The 27,287-nt window shown below is 39.0% G+C and overlaps 1 protein-coding gene across 3 annotated transcripts in view; it reads left to right on the top strand.

Moving 5' to 3' along the window:
* The window catches only part of LOC144604547 (dnaJ homolog subfamily C member 5), a 32,855-nt gene extending 6,152 nt beyond the window's left edge, over positions 1-26,703 (top strand). The window contains exons 2-6 of one of the 3 annotated variants that reach the window (XM_078419098.1): positions 7,875-8,047; positions 12,118-12,234; positions 14,218-14,431; positions 16,519-16,693; positions 21,570-26,703. In XM_078419098.1, the coding sequence (XP_078275224.1) occupies positions 12,128-12,234; positions 14,218-14,431; positions 16,519-16,693; positions 21,570-21,661 (588 nt within the window). In that variant the 5' untranslated portion in view covers positions 7,875-8,047; positions 12,118-12,127 and the 3' untranslated portion in view covers positions 21,662-26,703. Of the gene's footprint in view, positions 1-7,874; positions 8,053-12,117; positions 12,235-14,217; positions 14,432-16,518; positions 16,694-21,569 lie in introns of those variants that run through there. The other 2 variants (XM_078419095.1, XM_078419097.1) reach the window with 2 other exon arrangements.
* Positions 26,704-27,287: the final 584 nt, after the last annotated feature.

The raw sequence follows: 27,287 nt of genomic DNA, 5'->3' as shown, positions 1-27,287 counted from the left end.
GCCATCGCATCCGTGCGTGCGCAGAACAAATGCGTCCGTGCCAGCGCAGTTGGGGCCCGTTGAGCAGGGCTTGGCTGCCTGTCTCTTGGTTGCAGGAGAGCCAGGCCTGGTGCCGGGGGAAGCAGCCTGGGCCTGGATGTGACCGGGTAACTGCGAGCCTGGGGTGGGCCAAGGGGAAAGGTGGCAGCAGCGGCGTTGAGGCCGGGCGTTGGTGGAGGCCTGGCGCTGGGCCTTCCCTTGGCTCCCCCGTCCCCCCTCCTCTCCCCGGCCAGCTCAGCACCTTCCCCACGCTGCCCAGTGTCCAGTGGCTCAGCAATAGTGGGAGAGCCGCAGCCGTTTACCACTGAACATCCCCACACCGGGACGGGACAAGACTTCCCCCCCTCCCCCTCCGCTCCACCAATGGCGGCCGCCTGGGCCTGGAGGCTGGTTGCTCTGGCAACTGCAGGTCTGCTCCCAGGAGGGAGGGAGGGTGGAGGAGAGGGTGCTGCACCAATGCCGGAGAGGCAACCCTAGGGAGGAGAGGGTGCTGCACCAAAGCAGGAGTGGTTTGGGCCCAACGGGTCCACTTGGTCAGTCTTTACTAATTTCAGGGAGGAGCTGGCATGTGCTGAAAAGAATCGCTTTAACCTCGACCTTGTTCTTTCCTAGTTTCATTTTTTTGCTTACTGTGATGCCTTTTAGTGCCTTTACTGTTGAGTGCCATTATCTTTTTCTTTGTTGCTCTTGTCCCTTCCACTACAAAGCATATTACTAATCTTTTCTCACTGCCTGGTACATGACCCACATCAATCACATTAAGTACCAAAATATTATGCATTCCTTCATTAGCTGTGTGTGGAGGTGATTCCCTTTGTACCTGATGACCCACCTTTTTGGCACTCTTTCCCTTGAGCTTACTATATATAAATTGATAAAACCATGTCAATTTTTGTTTGTTTTCTTCAGAAATGGTGTTGTCAGCTGAAGTTTCAGTTTATAAAATCATTAATATTAAAGCGATCTATCGTGATAATAACCATGGGTTTACTGGCTTTCAACAGGCCAGTTTAATTTTTCAACCAAAAGGAAAAAATTGCTACCATTACAGTTCTTATTTGTCACAGTAACCACAGAAAATTATTTTGTTTTAATCCACAAATTCCCTGGCAGTAAACGAAAGAGGAACACATTTAAAATATGCTTATATTTTAAAATATATCTCATCTGATATCAGACGTTGAATAGGCTTGGACCTGGTTAGTACATCGATGGGGGTCAGCATGGGGATACCAGGTGCCGCATGCCTAAGGGGCAGCACAGTGGCACCGCTGGCAGAGTAACTCCCTCACAATGCTAGAGACACATATTCCAACCTCATCTTGGGTTTTGTCTTTGTGGAGTTTGCACTTCTCTCTATAACCGCATGAATTTCTTCCAGATGGTCCAATTTCCTCTCACATCCCAAAGATGTGTGAGTTTGTAAGTTAATCAACCTCTATAAATTGTCCCAAGTGTGTAGGGAGTGGAATAACGTAGAAATTGTGTGAACAGGTGATCGATTGTCAGAATGGACTCGGTGGGCCTGTTTCCATGCTGTATCGCAAAACTAAACTTAGAATTGATTGAAAATTAAGTATTGAAACACTTTTGCAGTTGTTTAATTGTTTTGCAAAACGCCAAAGGGATGAGTCAACCACTTATTAATTGTTTCCTGTGATTTAATGACTTTTTGAATGTGAACATTAGTTAATTGAATTATATAGTTTTCCTTGTTATTTTTGCCAAGATGCATCATGTGTGCTTATATATACTGTGATCATATTGTATGTCTGTAGTGACCCCCCTCCCCATTTTCACTTCTACAATAATTTAGTGAACCAATTTGTTAATAGAAATTAATGTGTAGGAAATATAAATGCCAATGTTCTCGTGTGGAGAGTACGTGCATATATCAGGTTTTGTTAATTATGTTAATCATAATTAACAAAACTGGGAGAGTGCATTTACTCTTTTTGAGAGTGGTGGAATACGCTTCTATACTAATCAGGGTTGGTGCAGCGATATCACGGTATCTACTGTTCTCCTAATCTGGAATCATTTTTTATAAATTGCAAACCCTTTTATTCTCTGAGGGAATTTGCCTCTTTTATTCTCGATGGAGTTCAGGTGTTGCATCTCCTGATGTTGCAGGGGAAGGTACCTGGGGAGGGGAGGTGGATGAGGGCTACAGGAGTGGGGATGCAGACCTCTACAGGCAGGCCAAGTACAAGCTGAAAAGAGGAATCGAAGCTGCCAAGAAAAAGTACGCTGAGAAGCTGAGGAGCAAGTTCTCAGCTAATGACTCGTCTTTAGTGTGGAAGGGCTTACAAGAAATCACCAGCTACAAGAGGAAAACCACCCACTCCTTGGACAATCGTTAGCCGACCAACGACCTGAATGAGTTGTACTGCAGGTTTAAAAGATAGAAACACAACCCAACACTCTCCCCCTCCCCTACCCACTTCTCCCCAATCGCCTCTTCACACCCACTTACAGCCTGCAAAGGCTGAGCCCTCCTCCACCACTCACCCTCTCCTTTGCCCAACATCAGTCTGGTCATTTCCCCATCACTAACAATAGAAATGGAGGAGATGCAAAAGCTATTTAGGAGATAGAAAAGCCGGAAATCTCCAGGGCCGGACAATGTTTCCCCCTCTACCCTGAACAACTGGCACCAGTCTACACAGACATTTAAAATCAGTCCCTGTAACTCTGCACTGTCGCTGCCTGCTTCAAAGTCTCCACTATTATTCCTGTACCCAAAAAGTCCTCCCCAAAGGGAGGTGACTGGACTATCAAAACCTCTGCATCCAGACACAAAAACAGCTTCCCATGAGCGGTAGTTCTACTTAACAGTCGCACTACACCACGACTTTCAGGTCTGCAAGCCATGCACTTATGAACTCTCCAAGTGCACTTTAGATATCTCCATGTGCAATATGTAGCAAAGCTGCCCCTTGTTACTCTTGCACTTTATTTTTTACATGTTTAAATTATAATGTTTTTTTAATGTCTGCTGTATATTGTGTTTTTACCATGTGCGAGCAAAGCATAGATGGATTCTGATTCTGAATTAAGGAGCTCTAAATATGAAATTTTGTTATTCTACTCAGCAGCCTCCCATTCTAACCTGAATTTGGAAGTTTTGGTGTAAGAAAAATAAAGCTATTGGGCAGAATTGAAGGGTTGTTTTCAGCATCAGAACACTATATTTGGGTAATTGTTACACATAGACTGTGTAGCCAAACCTGGAAATATGTGTTATATGGAATGGCACTGAAAATTTGCAGAGAGGGAAAGGGTGTGCTAAATTCTTTGAACCAAGAGATCAATCTGTAAGATTGTGGAAGTTGAGGATTTTCTCTCAAACTTTTATCAAATTAAACTAAACATCAAGCTACATATAACATTGCATGGATGTCAATGGCCGAATTGAGTAATTCAAAAGAAAAAAGAGAACCCCAGAGTCAGTGAAATAAAGGCTGCTCCAGTTGTTTAAAAGATATGTGGAGAGGAGGTCAGAATTAAAGTGCAAAGATCTGAAGGTTTGGTTAAAAAGGATTACAGAGGCAGAATGGGTCACAGATGGAATAGATTTGAAAAACATTGCCAATTTTAAAGTGTTGCCTGTTTCGGACCATGTTCAGCGGAATTGTCGAATAGATCTCTTCCACCTGGGATGCCCACCATCATAAACTATTCGCTGCCTCTTCGTTTTTTCTCCACCTGATATCAAGAAACAGCTGAGAGTACTACATATAGCAGAGGTAATGGGTGGCGTCGTTTCCAGTTGTAGTACTGTAGATCAGCACCAATAGTCAAGCTATTCCAGTATAGCTATGACGCTGACATCTACATAACAATGTAGAATATTGCCCAAGTAATCCTCAATCATAAAAGTGGACAAAACCAAATATGATTAATTATTACCCAATCTGAAAGGTTTTGGAAGCAGTTGACACCTCTATCAAGTGGCACTTATTCTCAGATGCCCAGAATGGGTTTTTCCTAAGATAGGCACAAAAAGCTGGAGTAACTCAGCGGGACCGACAGCATCTATGGAGAGAAGGAATGGGTGACGTTTCGGGTCGAAGCCCTTCTTCAGACCTTTTTTCTGGTGTATTAGCTTCTTGTCCAATTCCTTGAGATGAGAATGACTACCATTGGTATTTAGGCAGCATTTGACAATGGCTCCTGGACGCCCATCAATAGACATCAAAGGTAGCTTCACACACATGTGGTTATTGGAGATCAATCATCAGAGGCAATGGCCAATTCTTTTAAAAAATATATTTAAAATTAGGTTTATAAGCACGAGTTCCAAGGGATAAGACACATTTCTGCAATTTTTATGCAATGTGGGGTTCTAGGCTGTTTCATGTAACCTTGTTAACCACCAGCTGAGCAAACTAGCACCTTCGGGGAAGCAACTCTCAATGTAACTGCTGGGCATCCAGAAGCCTTGGAATTTCTAGAGGGTTACTTGAGGTGGTCATCCTGCAGCTTGAACTCTAGCGGGGTGATAAGGGCTATGAATTGAACCAGCAGGCAGTACGGGAATCCTCTGGGAGTGTTGCTCTCAAAACTTTCTTTGTGCCTTTATGAGAAGGCAGATGGTCAAGAGAAAATCTTATGGACCTCTTCAAACAACGATTTTGATGAAAGAAAAGAAGATAGTGGCAAATGGGTCAATAGTAATCAACACGATTCCTCTGTTCTTTTACCCCAATGCAAGGAACATTTTTTGTGCACAAGTTGTGATCAATATACACAAGAGTGATGAGGGCTGAATAATAATTTCCCAAATACATTTCTAGATAAGGGAAGGATGGAGCTGCATATCCTCCTGAGTTGTGTTATATGTTAGGAATTAATCTTTCCAAATTAGTGAAAGCATAAATAATTCAAATGTATATAAGTGTTGGACATGAAAAATCTAGAAGATAAACTGGTTATGATATCAAGCATCTCTTTAATAAAATCAAAACGATAACTTCCATTATTTTGATGGTATTGGCAATTTTAGGCTGTATTTTGCAGAATTTGGATCCATGCCAGTTATACTGATTTGTTTCTGCAGGAAACTTGATGCAAATGGTTTTTTTTAAACCTGGGAGTCCATTTATTGATGAATTTTAAATTTGTGACAGTTTACCCTACATTTTTTTCTCTCCTAAATGAATAAATTGGGATAAAATGTATATATATTCACAGCACAACACTGAAACATGTGTTTTGTCCACCATTAGCTAATGAGAATGTGTATTCTGTAAAGAGAGCTAGAGCAATCGTATTTGTGTATTACAGGGCAGAAGAAAGTTTTGTTTTTTTAAAACCATGATGAAATCAGTAAACTATGTTTTTGCACGTGAAAAATCAGTTAAATTTATTCTTGCTGTGCATGTTGATACTCAGTAACATTTGGAAGATGGTGAAAGAATCCTGCTATTTATTTTTGTCTTGTAAGGAAGTAAAGTGGCAACATGGGTTTATCAGCCTGTGCTATTACAGGCTGTTTTTCTCTCAACAGAAACTATCTGACCTGCTGGACTTTCCCTGTGCTTCCCTTCACTTCTGATTTCCAGCAATTGCTGTGTTCTGCGCATCCTTGTCCCAGCAGATGCATTTTTCCTCTTTCGTCTGTACTCTGTTTACACTACCTCTAGACAGATTAACTGCCCTTGCTGACGAGCCTCGGTACGCTCGGGGTAGTAAGGTGGCGCAGCAGTAGAGTTGCTGCCTTACAGCGCCAGGGACCCAGGTTCAATCCTAACTACGGGTGCTGTCTGTATGGAGTTTGTACGTTCTCCCCGTGACCACAGAGGTTTCCTCCCACTTTCCAAAAAAGTACAGGTTTGTAGGTTAATTGGATTCAGTAAAAATTGTAAAATTGAAAATATCGGTGTGGACTCGGTGGGCCGAAAGGCCTGTTTCCACGCTATATCTCTAAAAATGTTTTTTTTAAACACTCCTAGTCTATACCAATCCCTATCATACATATACTTTTGGTCGCCATCTTCATATCATATCATATCATATACATACAGCCGGAAACAGGCCTTTTCGGCCCTCCAAGTCCGTGCCGCCCAGTGATCCCCGTACATTAACACTATCCTACACCCACTAGGGACAATTTTTACATTTACCCAGCCAATTAACCTACATACCTGTACGTCTTTGGAGTCTTGTTCTCTCCTATCTCCAACCACCCTCTGCAAGTTTAAACGTGCCAGTTTCTGAATGTTTCCTGCGCTGGAGAACGATCAATGTTAACTTTGCTTCTTTTTGGATAGTACGTGACCCAGGTATTTCTTGCATTGTCTGTTTTTATAATATTTGCTGGGATAATTCTAATCTATTTTGTGATTAATCTTTCTGTTTACAATTTAATGCTTGGTATCCTTCGGTCAAGTTTTACCGATTTGCTGAAATTATGCATTTTTGGAGCAACCGGATAAAAGATCAATATTGTAAAAATCCTAGAAATACACACGAATCGCGTCCATGAAATAGATTTATACAGTTCAGAAACGGACCTTTAGCCCACCATGTCCATGCTGGTCATTGTTCCCATCTGTACAAATCCCATTTATCTGCATCAAGTCCATCACATTGGTGGCCTTGGTGATTAAAGTGCTTGTCTAGATGCGGAAATGGCCTGACAATATCCGCCTCCACCACCTCTTCAGCGCAATCCAGACTCCAACCACCCTCTGCAAAATATTCCCCCCGATATCCCTACCGTCTTCTACCACTCACCATAACCTTTCCATCTTTTCCTAGACACTCACAACATGGGAAAACTCTTGTTACTATACCCGATCCACCCATTCTCACTTTCTTTTTTATATATATATAATATGTGTGTGTGACAGGCCACCCTCAGCTTTGCACACTTCTGTGCAGCTTTTCTATCGTGTGTAATATTCCACCAATTGGTACAACCTTCCAGTGATATACATTAAAATACTGTTAATTTCCTGAACACACTTCAAGTGAGGCCTAACTCCAATGCATATCACTTTTTTTTCTAAAGGCAAGGTTGCAGTTTATTTTAGAAGATTTTTTAAATTCCACCAATGACTGGAACAATCTATGAAACCTTTTAGAAGTTATGTTTATTATAGCGTTTGCTAAGGTACCCAAGTTGTAAACGGAAGCCCAATGGTGAGATCCATAAATTGCAAATAATTGTGACTTGATTTTACCTTTCAAATTCTACCACCAACTGCTTTCATTTTGAAAAATGAATACCTTCTTTTGCACATGAAAATGTTTGGATTTTTGCCTCCATTTTTGTTCTACTGATCTGTCTTTTTAATCAGAAAATGTAAGGCAGAAGGAACACCCTTCTCCTTATTCAATTTTTAATTCTGATTTGAGCCCAAATGGCCTTTGCTTGTGTTGTCTAGGTTGTGTATTTGTTAGAGCAGGGAGACTAGTCTGAAGAAGGATCCTGACCCGAAACGTCACCTATTCCTTTTCTCCAGAGATGCTGCCTGACTCGCTGAGTTACTCCAGCTTTTTGTGTCTACAGTTTAAACCAGCATCTGCAGTTCCTTTCTACAGATTGGTCATTTGTTAATGCCAACATTACACAAAGATTGTTATTTGAATTCTATTTTTTCTTTTTGTTCATTCGATTAAATATTTATGTGGTGTTGAGAGGCAATTTTAATCTAAGTAAGCTAGGGTATCTGATCAGATCTATTGGTTTGCCAATTTCATTCTTATCCAATTTTCCATTGAAGGCAATGACATTTTAAAAGATTGTAAATTAAAACTAATGTGTTTGCCAATTTTCTGCTGGTCAAAGTTAAATTATGATCTCTTTTTGCTTTTGTACTATACAGCGGAAGCCCCGTATCAAAAATTACAAATCTACTTCCTTGTGGTTAAATTATATATTGAAGGATGTTCTATAAACCAACTGGAAAATCAATATTTCTTAGATGCTGTTTCATATCCATTACTACATAGAATTAAAGTGATCAATATCCTCAAAGAACTCCAGCAGATTCGTCAGGCAAGGTCTTTGCTTCTCTTCTCTCGCACATTTGTGTGACTGGATTGCATATCTGTTATATGATTTGGGTTCTTTGATACCCACTGACTATGTGGAGGCCTGTAATATAACCCCGGCAAGATCCTAGCCCTCTTCTATTCCTAATTTCTACCCATATGGCCTTGCTGGTTGATATCTCCAGGATATTCCATCTAAGTACTACTATTATATTTCTCTAATCAGCAATGCATGTTCCCCATTTCTTTTGCATTACCCTCGGCATGTGTGGAAATTCTATACCCTGGAATATGGGCCTGCCCTTCCTCAAAAACATTTCCATGATTGTAATAATATAGTAATTCCAAGTACGGATCCATGCTCTAAGCGCACCTGATTTACCTGAGGTTTGTTGCATTGCAATAAATGCAATTGAACCTGTCAGGCCTCCCATGCTCTCTAACCTACCTCTATCATCTCTACCCACTAGACTTGCTTGAATGATCCAATACACTTTACTCCCTACCAACAACGCCATGAGTCTTTCACTGGAAGGACTGCTGCACTTCAACAAGGGATTAATTAATGACCCCTGCGAGCTCACCATTCCTCCACAGGGGTCATTAATTAATCCCTTCATTGCACAATATGAGCTTTGTGATGGCCTGCTCTCTGGCTCCAGAACACCCTGTTCTATAAACTATTGTGAAAAACCTATGACCTCAGTGTGGTCTTTCTGGTTTTCTTTCTTCCTCCAGTCCATATTTAGATTTAAATTATTTTGATTATTAGCAAACGTTTCTGACAAACTTCCTTTATACTTCATATCCTCTGTTTACTGTTAAGGAGGGCCTGTACACCACTCCCTAAATGAGTTATTTCTTTTATTATTTTGCCGCTTAGGTTGTCTTTGCATCCTGTTTTTTTTAATATGAGTAACCGGTCGGTTTACACTACTCAAAAATCATTATTAATTAGTAGAACCACTTCTCCATCTGTTTCCACTGACTTTATAAAGTCTTCATGTACCCTCAAAATTCAGATCTGTGGGGTCCTGCTGCTGTGTCTGTAATAGTTATCCAGCTATATTTATTTCTACTTATTTGTACTCTTCAATACATTCTGCTGATTTAAAATTTTTACTCTCCCTTCCTGTCAGTTTGTTTATCATTTCCCATTTTTTCCTAACCTTTATTCTTTTGTTTATCGCATCATCCCAGCTTAATCCCTTGCCTTTCCTATTTATAATTCTCTCTCCTTCCCTGGTTATGTAGTTTGCTGAAATGCCAGTCCCACACAATTCAAGTATGAGTTGTACCAATTGTCCAGTTACCATTTTTTTTTTGTAGTAATGGTCCCAGTCTTCTGTAGAACACAAAGTGCTGGAGTAACACAGTGGGTCAGGCAGCATCCCAGGTTGGGACTTCTTCAGACTCTGAAGCTTGAATCTGAAGTCATAGTCTGAAGAAGGATCCCAACCTGAAATGTCATCTCTCCATTCTCTCCAGAGATGCTTCCTGACCCGCTGAGTGACTCCAGCAGTGTATTTTACTCAAGATTCCAGCCTCTGTAATTCTTTGTGTCTGTGACTTATCTTCTACTTGTTGCTTTGGATTCTTGCCCTTCACTCGTTGAATTTGCTACTTTGATTCATATCAAGTTAAGTAGACATTTCAAATTAGTACTCGATAGTGACCTGCAATCGATTGACGTTAGACTATGATGGTGATCATGGACATTTGCATATTGCACATTAATTAACTAACAGTGTTAGTGTCTCTAATTCTAATTAGGCGGTAAGCCTGTTCTATTTTAAGTTAAGCCATTCTAACAGCGAATTACATAACGAGTCAAGTGTGTATGTGCTACAAAGTTTAAATAATTGCAAGATGACGATTTCAAGAAAAGTATACACAGTTTTAAGTCTTATGCATTTTAAAGCTTTTCCTTAGCAATTCTGTGATCATATTATAGCTATCACTTCAGAATTTTGTCAATCTAATCATTGAGCCCCCTGTAACAGTTTGCATTGGTATGAACAGAGTAAGAAAGGTCCACTATTGCTTTTACAACAAGCAAAGCACTGAACTTTTAACCATACATTTTCTGAGCTTTTCTCTTGATTTGTTTATTCTTGTTCTGTTTACTGTCCATGAATCGACCTTCAATCCTTAGTAATTTCCTGTCCCTACTGTTATATGCACTGTAATTTTAATCATCTTTGATAATAGCTTTCAGTGTTTTCCCTTCCACCAACATTAGGCTAACTCCTCCATAGTTCCTTATTTTCCTATGTGGTAAAGTTACATTTGCTGTCTTTCAACCTGTGGGAAATGTTACAGAATTCATGCAATTATGAAAGATGCCAACCTCGGCTTCCACTATCGCCAAGGCATCCCAGAATGCAGGCAACAACGTAAGGCAAAGCCGTCCTTTGGTGATCTGGAGGATGAAATCTGAGGAAGCACAGTGGTAATGCTGTACGTGTTTGCATCTGCAGACTTGTACTGTCAGTCTACTGCCTGAAAATCTTTATTTCCCGATATTTCATTTGAATAATAGGGTTCACACTGTTTATGGAGCTGTAGCTTTAAATTGCGATTTCGGAGAGATTGAGCAAGAACTCCAGGGACACTATTGCCGAGTGTATTTCGATCTTTTAAAGAAGTGAAGTTAAGGCAACTTTTAAATGCATTGTGGAAGTTAATTCCAAGCACTTCTGCAATTTCTCTATTTTCAAGTAACCCTTGCATTCCCTCTCTCTCCGTCCTTCCCCCACCCTAGTCGACCTGCTAGTTTCACTGTTCGTATCCCTTCGCTATCACCTCCTCCACAGCCAACAATGGGCCACTGTGGGCTCCTTGGCCATTGGTGCCTTGTACCCCTAGTATCCCTCTCCCCTAACTCTCAGCCTGAAATAGGGTCTAAAACGTCACCTATTCCTTTTCTCCAGAGATGCTGCTTGACCTGCTGAGTTACTCCAGCATTTTGTGTTCATCTTCGGTGTGAGCCACCATCTGCAGTTCCTTCCTACACCTCTTGTTCATAGTTGCTTTGTTCCTTTTATTGTCTGCAAACCTTTTAATGATCTGATGCCTGGCTGGGCCTTGCATGTGAGGCATGATCTGTTCAATCAAGAGCTACTCTCATTTTATTCATTGAAATCATTGCGTGTTATGGATTTTGCCCTTGGGATTTGATTGTTTAAAGCATTGCTTCTATTTCTCCGCTGTTGCTACCCTGCTGGGTGTTATCTCTTTGGCAGCTCCATTGGAAAATGAACCACTTACTGGCTGCTTTAGACTCTATAATAGCATGCAGAATATTTGGCCTTTACTTCTGTATTATTGAATATGAGCCACCATATGGTTAATGTTTTAAATTAATGCGTGTGGTTTTTATTGTTAACATACTGCAAGGAGTTGGGTTGAATATCCAAAAATGTGAATGAAAACCCTTGGTAGTTTCTGAACAGTCGTAAAAAAAAAGACCAAATGTGGTTTGTCTCATTTACTTACAATGATTATGACTGGTTGGAGTTTTAGTTGGGTTATCGAGCATGTGATGATAGAGAGTCTGTGCTGGATTTGTTTAAGGAATACAGAATTCAGCAAGAACACATCAGATTATTTTAATAAACACATCAGATTATTTCAGAGAGACAGCATGGAAATAGATGCTTCGGCCCAACCAGTCCACACCAACCATCGATCACCTGTACACTAGTTCTATGTGCTACACACTAGGGGCAATTTATAGACGCCAATTAACCTAGAACTAGTGTACAGGTGATCGATGGTTGGTGTGGACTGGTTGGGCCGAAGCATCTATTTCCATGCTGTCTCTCTGAAATAATCTGATGTGTTTATTAAAATAATCTGAGTGGAACTGTTATGTGAGAGCTGTTAACTAACACATGAATGAGGGTGTTGGGTTACTAGCATTTCCTGCACTCGTATCCCTCGATTCCCTATAATCTGAAAAATCTATCGATCTTGCGCCTTGGGGGGGGAAAAAGTTAATTTAACTAATTCTGTGTTCTGAAAAGCAACCTCTGGGTATCTAATTATCAATTTATTTATTTTTTCTTTTAGTTCGTGCAGAATGGGTGATCAACGGCAGCGTTCGCTATCCACCTCGGGAGAATCACTCTACGTTGTTCTGGGACTTGACAAAAATGCTTCTCCAGAGGACATTAAGAAGTCATATAGGTGTGTATACAGAACTGCATTGAAGATTGTGTTGCAACATGTATCTGATTAGAACTGGCTATGTGTTTGGCAGTCATGATATATATTGTGATACCTTTATACCAGGTAGTTTGGCCTCTAATGCCACACTTTGTAAGAAAAAGACACAGGGTGCTGGAGTAACTCAACGGGTCGGGCAGCATCTCTGGAGAACACGGAGAGATGACATTTCAGGTCGGCACCCATCCCGAAATGTCATCTATCTATGTTTTCCAGAGATCAGAAAAGTCATAGGTATATCGCTCAAAGCAAGCCCTTCGGCCTAGTCTGTTCATGCCGAGTCCATCTGAGCTGGTCCCATTTGCCTGTATTTGACCCATATCCCTAACCTTTTCTGTCCATTTACACGTCTAAATGCCTTTTATACATTATAATTATACTATGCAACATTTACCACTCTCGTGTGGGGAAAAAAGTTGCCCTTTAAGGGCCTATGTTCTCGTGCTCCCTTTAACCACACCAAGACCTTTGGAATTTACCATGCTAAAATTTAGCATCCTTTTTGTTTAAAGTAAATGGGAGTAGTAATTGGAATAACATGTAAGAGTCCAGCAAATTTGCAAGTCCAGCACAACCAAAGTCCTGAGTCTGCCAGATTAACACTGTTGAACTTCATCTCTAAGGTTCCTGAAGTGATTCATTAATCAAGTAAAGATTTAATCATTTTCTAATAGAATTGTTAATTTGGTATCTATTTTGTACATCTAGAAACCCCTCAATTACTACAGGATGTTTTTGTGATCTTGGGTATTGAAATTATTAAACTTAACACCAGAGGGTGCCATTTGTTCACATCTGGTCCTGTATCCTTTACAATACAAAGATAGCCTCTTCTCTGAATCATTAGACATCATTAATTCCAAATTTATTCATGCCAGTCACTTTAAAGTAAATAATTCTGTGCATCTTACCTCTCTCCTTATCTGTAAATATTGTTTATTTCATAACACAGTTCCCAAGTGTCCTGTGCATCAATTATGTTCAAAAATATACTTTTTTAAATCCTTGATTATTTTTATTCCCTAATATTGGCAAATGCTTTCTCCTTGGATCTGTTCAACCACCTCCTCATCCTGCTCTGAACTCCTCTGTTATTTATGCATTCCCTTCCTTCAGCTCCTCTTGGAAAGCTGATGTGATTCAGAATTCATACCCTCCTCCTCTCCATGATATGCAGCTCCTTGAACGGGCTTTGGATCACCATTAATATTTCCTTTGCTTGTTCACGGGCTCGGCAATCGTTTCGCTGAACACCTCCGCTCATTCAGCCTTAATCTACCAGATTTTCTGGTTGCTCAGCACTTTAACTCCCCCTCCCATTCCCAATTTGACCTTCCTGTCCAGAGCCTCCTCCATTGTCAGAGTGAGGCCCAGCGCAAATTGGAGGAACAGCACCTCATACTTCACTTGGGTAGCTTACACTCCAGCGGCATGAACATTGTCTTCTCTAACTTCAAATAGCCCTTGCTTTCCCTCTCTCTCCATCCCCTGCCCCTTCCCAGTTCTCCCACCAGTCTTACTGTCTCCAACTACATTCTATCTCTCTCCCCCCCCACTCCCCTGACATCAGTCTGAAGAAGGGTTTCGACCCAAAACGTCACCCATTCCTTCTCTCCGGAGATGCTGCCTGTCCCAGTGAGTTACTCCAGCATTTTGTGACTACGTGTAAATACAAGTTGTTTAGTTTACTCTTACAAACCCTGACATTACCCGCTCATACATGATATACTGCAATTGAAGCCGTTTTAGTAAAGGTTTTGCCAAAAACTCAAGAATGCACAACAAAATTGGATAGTATTCTGAAGTTGTGTTCCAGAAAGAATCCTTAACATTGCACTTTGACATGGGCGTTTTAACATGGCTGCTATGACGTGGAAACTGTTCAGTTTTTAAGCACTTGTTTAAAAACAAACCTCAATTCTAACATGTTTCCTTATCATGCAGAAAACTTGCGTTGAAATACCATCCTGACAAGAATCCAGATAATCCAGAAGCATCTGATAAATTTAAGGAGATAAACAACGCTCATGCAATTCTGAATGATGCCACAAAGCGGAATATTTATGACAAGTATGGATCATTGGGTCTCTACGTGGCAGAGCAGTTTGGCGAGGAGAACGTAAATACATACTTCGTCTTGTCCAGCTGGTGGGCAAAGGTGAGGATTTTTGATGGTGCTAAAATATTCAGCAGAAACCATTCAGTTCTAACTTTTTTTTCTCTCATCATGGACAAGTGATAACTGCATTACTGAGGTAATTGGAATAGGGAGTTGAACGTAAAGTCAAGGTTGACAAAGTCAAGAGCAATCAGTTTGATGATGTATTAATCATGCCTGCCCTTGCTTAGAAACAAAATCCCATCCTACTTTATTCAGAGGTCAGGGGAATTCTCATTGCTATTATTTAGTTCTCAACCAATAAAGATAATGGGATTTATTATAAACATCAGGTATGTAAATGCAACGCTGTTCCTCTCATGCCATTTACTCTTCTCTCAATGTGTCTCTGGCCCTCCACCCCAGTCCCCCCCTCAAACTCGACCGTTTGTCTCAGTAAGCAAAGATTTGATTCCCAGAAAGCAATCGGCCATTTCAAATGTTGGATTTTTTATTTCTCTGGTTCTTTACTCCTACTCCATCACAAGTCAATCAGGCTCATGTACCAGATTTCAGTGAAGTCCAGATAGCAGATTGATTGTCTCTGAGGGTTAATGGTTCCTCTGGAATATTTAAATCTAAATGAACTCTGTGTTGTTCACCTGGTTTCAATAAACAAAGGAACCGGGAAAAAGAGAACAAAGGTGATCTTTCAGTCTGACTGAAGTCAAACATAGAAAGCCCCCTTTATGCAAAACACAATTTGTTCCACACTTATGCAGTGACTAGTGGGGTGCCACAAGGATCGGCACTGGGACCACAGTTATTTACAATATATATTAATGATTTCGACGAGGGAATTAAATGTGACATCTTCAAGTTTGCAGATGACGCAAAGTTGGGTGGCGAGGAGGATGCTAAGAGGCTGCAGGGTAAATTGGATAGATTGAGTGAGTGGGCAGATGCATGGCAAATGCAGTACAGTGTGGATAAATGTGAGGTTATCCACTTTGGTGGCAAGAACAGGGAGGCAGATGATTATCTGAATGGTGTCAGATTAGGAAAAGGGGATGTGCATCGAGACCTGGGTGTGCTTATACATCAATCACTGAAAGTAAGCATGTAGGTGCAGCAGGCAGTGAAGAAATCTAACAGCATGTTGGCCTTCATTGCCAGAGGATTTGAGTTTAGGAGCAAGGAGGTCCTACTGCAGTTGTACAGGGCTATGGTGAGACCACACCTGGAGTATTGTGTGCAATTTTGGTCTCCTAATTTGAGGAAGGACATTTTTGCTATTGAGGGAGTGCAGCGTAGGTTCACCAGGTTAATTTCGGGATGGCGGGACTGACATATGATGAAAGAATGGGTCAACTGGGCTTGTATTCACTGGAATTTAGAAGGATGAGAGGAAATCTGGAAACATAAAATTCTTAAAGGATTGAACAGGCTAGATGCAGGAAAAATGTTCCCGATGTTGGGAGATTCCAGAATCAGGGGGTCACAGTTTAAGAATAAGTGGTAGGCTATTTAGGACTGAGATGAGGAAAAACATTTTCACCCAGAGAGTTGTGAATCTGTAGAATTCTCTACCACAGAAGGCAGTGGAGGCCAATTCACTGGATGTTTTCAAGTGAGAGTTAGATTTAGCTCTTCGGGCTAACGGAATCAAGGGACATGGCGGAAAAACCAGGAATGGGGTACTGATTTTAGATGATTAGCCATGATGATATTAAATGGTGGTGCTGGCTCGAAGTGCCGTATGGCCTACTTCTGCACCTGTTTTTCTATGTTTCTATCACCAACTAAGACAATTTAAAATAGCTGGATTTTGCATTCATTTTTAATGGCTCGTATTCTGGGCATGAATCCTCCTGTTGATTTTGTGGATCGAGTCTTGCTGCCACTCCCTAACTCCAACCACCCCATATCTAAGAAAAGGCAATATATGATCTCTCGTTGAATTTTAGTCATTGCTTTACAATTGACTGAATTTATGCATTTTGGTTGGTTTTTGAATGTTATTCTAAATGTCTGCCCTTTTTCATGTAAAATTTGTACCTGACTTTGTATTACATAAGCATTCAGTTGGCATTCTTTGAGTGGGGCTCTCCGTGGTTAATGACGAATTCTTTAATTTTTAATTTTAGGCATTGTTTGTCTTCTGCGGAGTGATCACTGGTTGCTACTTCTGCTGCTGCCTCTGCTGCTGCTGTAATTGCTGCTGTGGCAAGTGTAAACCGAAGCCCCCTGAAGGGGAGGAGCAAGAATGTTATGTCTCGCCAGAGGATCTGGAGGCACAGCTACAGTCAGACATAGAGAAAGGTAAATGGGACATGTAACTCGCACCACAGCAGATGCAGTCTTTCTGTCAATGAAAGACTTAGTTCCTGCACTTTTAAAATGTTACATTATGACAAGGGATGGTGGCACAGCGGTAGAGTTTGCTGCCTTACAGCGTCCGTTCAATTCTGACTATGGGTGCTGTTTGTACAGAGTTTGTACGTTCTCCCCGTGACATGCATGAGTTTTCTCTGGAATCTCTGTTTCCTCCCACACTTCACAGACGTAGGTTAATTGGTTTGGAATAATTGTAAATTGCCCCATGTGTGTGGAGGTTAGTGTGCGGGGATCGCTGGTCGGCACAGACTCGGTGGGTCGAAGGGCCTTTTTCCACAACAAACAAACTAAAATCAGTGAAAGTATTAAAAAAGTTGTAAGATGAATTGATTTTTTTCAGCAAAGAATATGATTTGCGCATAGATTTGGTCCTTGCAGCACACTAACTCTTGGCACTGATTCTAACGAAGGCTGCCCTTAAAGACCCAGTGGCCTCTGTCGGCTTGTTGTTGATATCATTTGCAGAGGCTCCATTATATTTAGCTCCCAAACTCATCACCTGTTTTCCTGTTTGTACAAATTCATTACAAATGCACAGTTAAATGTTAAAATAAACTTCAATTGGAAATTGAAAAATACTTTTTTTTAAATTGTGGGGGGCAAGTTGTTTTACACAGAGTGTGGTTGGTGCCTGGAACGTGCTGCCAGGGGTGGTGGTGAAGGCAGATACAATAATGGCATTTAAGAGGATTTCAGATAGGCACATGGATATGGTGGGATAACAATTTACCTGCAGGCAGAGGAGATTAGTTTAACTTGGCATCATGCTTGTCATGGGTATTGTGGGCCAAAGGGCCTGTTCCTGAGCTGTATTGTTCAATGTAGATCACATTTAATCCACAAAGATAATTTTTTAGTGGAAAAATTTGTTAACCAGAAATGGCACAGTATGCTATTAAAAAACATTTCAGAGCACACATAGTAATAATTAACATCTTAATTATATCTTTCAATACCTGAATGTTTTGTCCATTGATCTAATTTTCCCTGAGTGAGAGGAAGGTTGCAAAGCAACACTGTGTTGGAAGGCTGAATCGCTGTCAGTAAACTGACATGACCTAAAATGGTGTCAGTCTTATAGTTTAATTACAACAAAACCTAATAGTTTTGTCATTGTGCTTTCAGAATCCAGGCTATGAAATTGTTGCCAATTGGTGCATGGGCAATTTAGGTAATGTTTAATAGGCCCTCAACAGTATAAGCATACATTTTAAAATAAATATAGTATTATATTGAACGGGTGGTCTGAGTTTACAGTTAGCAACATCATTCACTCTCGCCAATGACCTCCAATGATAAAAATCATTCGAGCTTATTCTGTTAAACTACACATAGATGTGACTCTAGGGCCTTCTATGCGTGTACATACGTGTCTGCGTGTGCACATGCATGTGTGTCAGCACCACCTTTGTTCATAAAATGCGTGGAAGAATTGTGACACTTGGAAAAGCAATGCTGCCAGTTGTCAAAATCTTACATTTTTGGACCCGTTTAATATTAAAACGGTCACAATAGACTTCCTAAATATATTAATCGCATGTTTGAGCAATTATTTTTTTTCTAACTTCTGCACTTTCCTGTCTGTGCCCCACTCTCGATTTCTGGAGTGTTAGTTATTGTAAAACGTTGGTTAAAAGGAACTACTGGTACAATCCGGTCTTGTCATTAGAGGAAGTTCAAAGTTAATGATTTCAACATTTTGTTTGGGCTTGCATCATAATTAAAACATGACTGGCTTAGTAACCCTTTCTGATCTTAGCCACATAACTGCTGTCGGTGTTGGCAAAAGTAAAAAATTGATTACTTAGTTCATTCTATCCCTTAAATAAACCACAGCCTACTTGGTTTCACAGTTTTACACAGACACAAAAGACGACAGCTGCAGTATTGATGACCTTACTGTTCAAATCAACAAAATATTCCAGGGATTGAGAAATGGCATATGGGTTTTAAACCAAGCAAGTGTTGGGTGTTGCACTATGGAAGGTCAAAAGCAAGGGAAAAATTAATGGCATGGCCCTCAACGGCATTGATATCTAGAGGGATTGTGGGGTCCATGTTAATAACTCCCTGAAAGTGGCAATACAAGTGGATAGAATGGTAAAGGCAGCATTTAATGCACTTGCTTTCATACGCAATTCATGATGCAGCTTTATTGGACTTTTGGACTATTCTGCTCGTGACCTTTGTCATAACTGTGTGAACATTTCCACTGAGACTAAAAAATACAAGATGTCACTGATGTAAGTTGTGGAAGCTGACACTTAACAATTAATTTATAGATTTCAATGGTTTATGAGTTTCAAATAATACCCTTGACCAATTTCTCAAATTCTTGAATGTTGTATTCAGGACACAATGTTAATATGAAAAATAGAGTCAAGTTGCCACAAATCATTCTGTGCACTGCATCTTAAATGCAATGGAACATTTCTAATCACATCATGCAGAAGCATTCTTGCCATTTGGCAATTTGGAATGCCCAGGGAAAAGAAGAGATTTTAAAATCTTTGGATCTCTTCAGTGAAATGCATGACAAAACTCGCATAAACACCACCCATTCCTTCTCTCCAGAGATGCTACCTGTCCCGCTGAGTTACTCCAACATTTTGTGTCTATCTTCGATTTAAACCAGCATCTGCAGTTCTTTCCTACACACAAAAAAAAATAAAGTCCTGGATTTATACAACACAGAAACAAGACCTTAAACCTACCAGTTCCACATGATCTATCAAGTACTAATCCTTAGATTCCTAACTTGAACAGACTGAGAACAATTGGATCAGTGCATCTTTCAGTACCACCTTAGCAGTTGCTGTCTCTTGAGCAGTCATTCGTGAATACTGAAGTCTAGTAATGTCACTCTGCATCTGTTGGCTTCAAAAGAAAACTTGAGGCACACAATCCTGATGTATACACCTCACTCGTCATTTGTAAGACTTCATATAAAACAACGTTAAGGATTCTAAATACAATAAAAAGTCAGGAACTGTTCAATGGTTCTTTATTGTCACATATGCACAGCACAGTGAAATTATTTTGCACAACCCACAAATGCACAGTCGCCATATTTTGGCGTCGTTTACAAAGAAGGAAAAAAATAGTCCAGTCCACATGCTGGAAGTACTGGAGTGCCGCCGATCCATGTTTTTCGATGGCTGCATTTTGTAACTTAAATGTGAATATAAAGTGAAAGCTCAAGAATTTGCAAAATCAGTCTCCTTCAAATGACAGCTATATTTTCTTGAATTTTGATATTTGTCGTTTTTGGGGGGGGAAACACTTAAACGGTTGTTTAAACAGACAAATTAAATTTAAGCATGACAGCAATTAATTTACTATGCCTAAATATAGAGGACTAGAGGAACGCTACAGGTCAGGCTGCAGAGTGAATGGACCGACAACATTTTGAGTCGGGGCCTTCTTCAGGCTGGAGTGAAATGGGGTGGGAAGAGATGGGACATCGAGCAGGTTTGAGAGGCCAAATTATATACTTCCCTTTCTATTTCTCGTAGTCGTAGTAGAACACAAAATTCATACCTTTTGAGAGTTATTTTCCTCAAATTATTTTTCTTAATGTGTATTGTCCCATAATTGATTGACTATCACGGTTAGATTTTTCTACAGCAAGTTGGTTAAAATTACTTGAACTTTAGCCACCTAGCATGTCTAACTTGCTCTCAATAACTTCAGAACATCACAGCAAAGGAACAGGCTCTTTGTCCCACAAAATGTGTGTCAAACATAATACCACGACCAACTCGTATGTGCCTACACATAATTCAATTCCCTGCATATCCATGTGTCTATCCTAAAGTCTCATCAACACCACTATCGCATCTACCTCCAACGTTCCCTGCAATTTTCCGTGGGTCATCATGAGAGTGAATTTGTAATGGCATGCTTTTCTTGGTCATATGCTGCTTAAATCCTATTTCCTCCCGCATAGCTGGAGGGATTTTCAGGTCCAGGTAGGACTCGAGAATGTATTGACACGTTTTCAGAGAGGTGGGCACCTGTGATCCATCCCTGTGGTTTATATTTTTCTACATGCAAAATTCTTCTTTCTGCTGGTGTCTTGTCCAAATGTGAGAGTGGATTTTCTGCTGATAGTAGTAAACTTGAGTATTTGCTTTGTAGCTCTCTTTTTATATACATCATTAATATTTCCTTTTATTGTATGCCCATGGTAAATGCATTTTAAATGTGTAAATGAAACATTATTTACCAGGTTTGATTTATTTGCTTTAAATATTTTAAAATGGCTGATTTAATATCTTGGAACCAAAATGGTGTTACCTTTCGGTAAATAAACTCAAGTGTCAAAATGAAAAGAATCGTAACGAAAATCAGGGCAGCACAGTAGTGCAGCGGTAAAGTTGCTGCCTTCCAACATCAGGGACCTGAATTGAATCCTAATTACGGGTACTGTCTGTATGGATTTTGTACGTTCTCCGTGACTGCGTGTGTCTGGTGCTCTGGTTTCCTCCGACACTCTAAAAGAAATATTGGTTTGTAGCTTATTTGGCTTCGGTGAAATTGTAAATTGTCCCTAATGTGTAGGATAGTGCTAGTGTACAGGGTGATCGCTGGTCGGCGCGGACTCGGTGGGCCGAAGGGCCTGTTTCAGTGCTGGATCTCTAACGTTTAAAGTAAAAGTCCAAAGACTAAAATAACATTATTTTGGTTAGCCAATGTTAAAAAAATGCAGTGAAGATAATGTTTCTGAAGTTTTGAAAGTGTTTTGCTTAACGGAGTCTTTATTCTCTCTTCCTTCCCACACCCCCACCCCCACTTCCAGAGGGAGATGGAGCAATTGTGGTGCAGCCAACATCAGCCACAGAAACAACCCAGCTGACCAGTGACAGTCACCCCAGCTACCACACTGAATGATTTAATTTAACCGAGTTTGCTCTTGTAATTAAAAAATATATTTACAATTCATTTCAACACTGGGATAGTTAAAGCTATAGATAGAATTTTCACAAGATGTCATGCCCTGTCGAGAGCAGCCACCAACATTGAGAAGACCACCTTCCCTTATCATGCCTTTTGCCACTGTAATTTAACGTCACAACGAAGTACTGTAGCAAACAGTATTTAAAGCCATTTGACACTTTTATTTTATTTACATATTGTGATGTGTGAATGGAATGACGTCATGTAATTGTTGGTTAATAATAGAATCGGTGCACATAAACTACCACATAAATATCTAAATATGGCTAGAAATTCAGTGACAGTCATGTTAACCTGTAGTTTTATTGGCTTTTGTAGAATGTTGCCAATAATGAGTTTGTTTATAGTGCTTTTTTTTTAATTTAATGGGGAAGCAAGTCAAAAGTGGTAAACTTTGTCTTTGTCATTGTGTTGTGCAATCACGAGATGTACTCGACTGGAATCAGTGCGCTATCCACATGAAAGGAGTTCTCAGTTATGGTGAAATGGCCAATGCAGCTCAGAATTACTGCCCATTGTTGGTATAATTAAATGTGGTATTTTGAGATGGTTTCTCACTGCCAATTTCTGACATCCATGTAATATTCAAATGGATAACCCTCCCCTCCACCCACCTGAAGGGTCGATTTGTTTAATACTGCGTTGCCACAGACTTACAGGAAAAAAAAATCATGATTTAGAAAGCATTCAAATATTTTTACAGGTAAAATAATAAACATGGTAGTACTATTGATTAGAGAGCCAGTATAACCATTGTAAGAGTAGGTTTGCTTGAAATTGTTTACACTTCCATGATTTATTTCATTGTTAGAAAAGATGAACTTTTCTAAATGCATTTTCAGATTAATTACTTTGACAAATACAGGTTCAAAGAGGTGGCTCTTAGCAGCCCTATAAACCACTTCTATAATCAATTAACCCACTTTGTGTTAATTTTCTTTTTCGCTGTGGTACTCGAGTAGTAGTGAACCTTAAAGTGCAAGGTATTAACTATACAATGAAGAAACAATTGAGCAAAGGCAGCAAATTGCTAGAGTCCAGAATTGGCTAATAATGATTTATTAAGGTTCTTCTTTCTCCAAATATTGAGATAATTTCCAAAAGGTTTTTAATTTCTGTGACCAGGGTTTGATCCCTGCCCAGGATGGAGGTGACATACCCATTTTCTGCCTTTTGCAAACGTCCTGTGGTTGTTTTTTTGTTTTACAAAGTAACTGGATGAACATGGATACCTTCAACTGAATTATAGTGGCATAGATCTAACGCTGCCTTGAATGCAGTGTTGGAAGAAACTGATTGACAAACTTAATTTGACAACTACTGGAAGTGTAGAATAGTATAATTCATGCTGAACATTAAGGGGCTGGGGTTTATTGGCGTGGCAGTCTTGAGATAACTGGGAATACATGTTGGTTAAAATTATATTGTGATTGGATTGCCATCAGCTTTGATAGTGGAAAGCTTTGAATTACATTAACTGGCAGTTTTAGAAGTGGACCAAGTTTTAATGTTTTTAAGGGAAGAAATTCATTTACAGTTCCTCCATTTTGCTAGATTATAAATTCATTTCCTTCTTTGTTCAATTGTTGCGATTGAAACATTAGACTTGCTGCAATTATAAGGAATGGTTGTATTGGAGCACCCTTACCTTTTAAAGAGAAGTTAATGAAGAAATGCCTAAATGCTTTTTTTAATATAAAGTTATGAAGTTGATTTTGTCAATTTTAGTTTACTCATTGAACTGCATGGTTCTTTCTGTTACCGTTCACTCATGTTTCCCATCAAAGTCAATGCTAACACGTATATGGTGTGATCCTTAGCTTTCATGGTCCTTTGGTTTGTAAATTATATATTATATCTACGCTTTGAGGCACACAAATTGCAATATTTGAAAATCGCACCCTAACCATTGTTAAATCAAGTGTACTTTTGAAAGAGGTTTTTTTCCCAAGTCCCATTCCATGCTGAACCACAAGTGTTCACTAATTCACTAATTGTTGAATTTGTGGCAAGGAAGGTAGGAAAGCCTAAGATCAAAAACAAGTTTTCAGTCAGTGTAGGGTGATCTAAACAGAATGGTAGCAATTAATTGATAACAAGAAGACAAATGCAGCTCAAACATCAAAGGTGATGTCAATTTAATTTCAAAATTATGAAGAATTTTCATGTTTAGGATGGATAGATAATTCAATGTTATTGCACTGAATAGTTACTTAATTTATATAGAATCTCTAAATAGACAATCATCATTTGTGCTACAATTAGCACTTTAGATAGTATGCTGGATAAATGTGAAATTGGTTTACTGCAATTCATTTGTTACCAACCCAAATTTTGTGTTTTTGAAGGCTCTATTATTTGTATATCAGTGTTTAAATCATAAGGATTATATTTTGTCATTTTTCAGTCAGAAAGCATTAATGAATAATTATTTTTCCTTTAACATATCCTTAAATCTAATATTGTTCCCATGGTTGAAAAGAAACGATGAATTATTGAATTTTTATCCTAACCTCCATTTTATCTACTTGAGCCTGATTTAACATCCAGTTTATTTCTTAACTATACTTCGTGATAGCATTAAGATTTTCAAAAAGTGGTTCTGATATTTACTCCTTTCTTCAACATGCATGCAAACCTCATGAGCTGATGTGCAAATCACTGAAGTAGTTCTGCCCAAGAGTGCATATGTAAAGTCTGTAGATTTTTTTTCACAGTTGACATCTGAATGAATACCTTATTACAATTTACGATACAATACAATAAAACTTTATTCATCCCCGGAGGGAAATTAAGGAAGTGAAAGCCGGTTTCAAGAAATTACATGAACGTATAATTGAGTTGATTGAGCCAGCCAGATTGCTTGATTGATTGGTGGTGTAATGCCCAAGGTAGAATAATATTTGTGGGCATCACACCTATGGAATTAAAAATATATGCCGTATCTGATTTAAGGGACAGAAATAGAATTAATATTCAAAACCAGTAAAATTAAGAAATACTTAACCAAGCTCGCTCTCCCTGGTGGATAACTATCTAAGCTTTCCTTATTTGATTATTCTACAGAATAGAACTTCCTACTCTATCCCCTATCGCTTCATATTTGCAATGGATTGATGGCTGCAAACTTTGTAGATCTTTTGATGCTGCTGGTTCTTGAGTAAAAGATAATTTCTATTTTCTATGCTTGAGAAGTGTTAATGTGGTTGAGGCATGGCAATTGGCTTACCATTTCCATTTTCAATACAACTTTCAAAGCTATGCCTGCAGAATCATGAATGTATTGACCCCAAAACTCCTTGTCCCAACTTTAACATACATTCCTCCATGTTCTGATATTTACCATATAAAACTGGTATGGTAACATCAACTCCATTTTTTTTTGTATTGTGAATAACTTACTTATCAAAATGAAAGTTTTATCTGTGGAATTTGCAATGCTAGCATAGCTTGGGTTGGTCAAGTAGATAAGTGTCTCATCAGCCACACAGTAATAATGCCTATTCCAATAATGTGCAAATGTAAGGCTAATGTAAAATTTAATTGCTTTGTTCTGTAATGAATCTGGGTGACCTGTACACACTGTATAGAAGTCATTTGTTTTTCTTTTTAATGATACTTCTTGTAAATTATGTTCCATTCATATGGTTAGTTTCATGAGCGAAGTTTATATTTGGTATTATAATTTGAATTAAACTACCTTTTTTAATAACTATTGGTACAGTGAAGGAGAACAGTACTTTACAAGTTCATTGGTTTATGAACTTAAATGATTCACAGAATCTTGCAATACATTTAAAGCATTCCCTGTTAGACTTCAATTATATATAGTGATGTGTGTCTGAACAAAGAGGACAGATGCTGTCTGTAGTTTTGGATTTTCTGGAAGTTCTGTGTTTCTGGTCATTGTAAAACACAGTGACCCAAGGTACTGTTCAAATCCACAGCATGTTGAAACCCACTTGATTTCTCCAATGGTCAAACATTCACGTGGTTTTGAATGCTATTAAAAATTGTTTTTAGTTTAGTATATTTAGTTGTCCATCGTTGCAAGTTGCCATATTTAGTTTTAATTTAATATGGTTTCAATTTAATGACCACTGCTGTTTCTGCGGCACTACAACTTTGAAGATAGAATTCAGACTTGCCATTTTTGTAAACAATTATTTTACTAATGGTGCAAGATAAAATGCCCTATTTTGTTAAACATTTTCATAATAGTGACTAATTGAGGGAAAAACAAAACTGGATAGTGAAACAACTCTTGTTTCTATTACATCGAATGTTAATGCTTCTGTTGTTTTGTTTCCCCACTGCACCTACTAATTCAGTGTCAAGCTCCAAGTTGGATTGTGAATGTGTTGTCTAAAAGTCAGTCTGACATACCAGAGATTAATTTTGTCTTAGCTAAATAAAACAGAGATACCTTAACATACTTTTCAAATGTGATGCATTGCCGAAATTTACAGAAATGCTTTTTATCATTCAGTACATTTGTTGTGCCAGTCATCAAATGAGCGTATCATATTATTTTTAAAAACTACTACAATTGAATAATATTGCAATTTATTTAATGCACATTGCTCTCGCATGTTACAGGAATAACACTAAACCGACTGAACAATAAATAATTTGAGAAACTTGGATTTGGCTGCAGGTAAAATATTGTAACGCCAGAATGCATTGCGTGAACTGTCTTCAAAATTTGATAGACTCTTAAAATTCTGATTATTAGTGTAAAAATAGAATCAAATATTGTTATGCAACCTTTTTGGTATTCTTAAAAGGACCATAGTTGAAATTCTATGTAAGTAGATGTGGTTATGTTAACTACAGGACTTGAAGCCCATGGACTCCTGTACATACAATAAATTGTAATGTTTTTAGCATGGTTATTTATGTACTGTATTGCTGAAAATCATTGGTAATTTATTTGATTTGCAGTTGTAAAATAAATGTTTCCGACGCTTAAAACACTGGCTGTGTACATTTGCTTTATTTGTGTGCCAGCAGGCTTCTATATTCCAAGATTTTGGTTGTATACTATAGTTTTGTGCATTGTTAAGTCACTCCTCTGACTTTTTTTTTTTGCTTTAGGATTGATAGAGTAGAGATTGTGTAGCTAGTTATAGATTCATTTAAAAGTTTCAACGAGGTATCATTTTGCACTCATTAATCCATCCTATTATTCTCTCTACAGGAATTTCTTGTAGACATTTGAGGAACCACGGGGAAGAAATGCTTCTAGTTTCACATTTCCATGTAAAGACCAAGCTTTGTGGCATGTAAATAATCTTTGCAGTGGGTTTTGTGATTTTCTGGATTGGTTATTTGGAATGGAATACGGAATACTTTATTGTCACGTATCAAGTCACAGTGAAATTCTTTGTTTGCATACCCAGGGTATGCAAATAGTTGCCACATAAAGGGCTCAGACAAAGTTACAAAGTACCCCTGCGGGCGCATCCTTTGTTCTCCCCAGCAACAGGTCCTCCATTGTTCTTCATTATTTCTTGATACTGCTGCTTAAACGTGTGTAGTTCAGCATTTGATGCTTAAG

This window comes from Rhinoraja longicauda, chromosome 22 (genome assembly GCF_053455715.1).
Source record: "Rhinoraja longicauda isolate Sanriku21f chromosome 22, sRhiLon1.1, whole genome shotgun sequence".
Taxonomy (NCBI): Eukaryota; Metazoa; Chordata; class Chondrichthyes; order Rajiformes; family Arhynchobatidae; genus Rhinoraja; species Rhinoraja longicauda.
The sequence above is the reverse complement of the archived record's forward strand: the minus strand, read 5'-3'. Positions and strand labels throughout refer to the sequence as shown.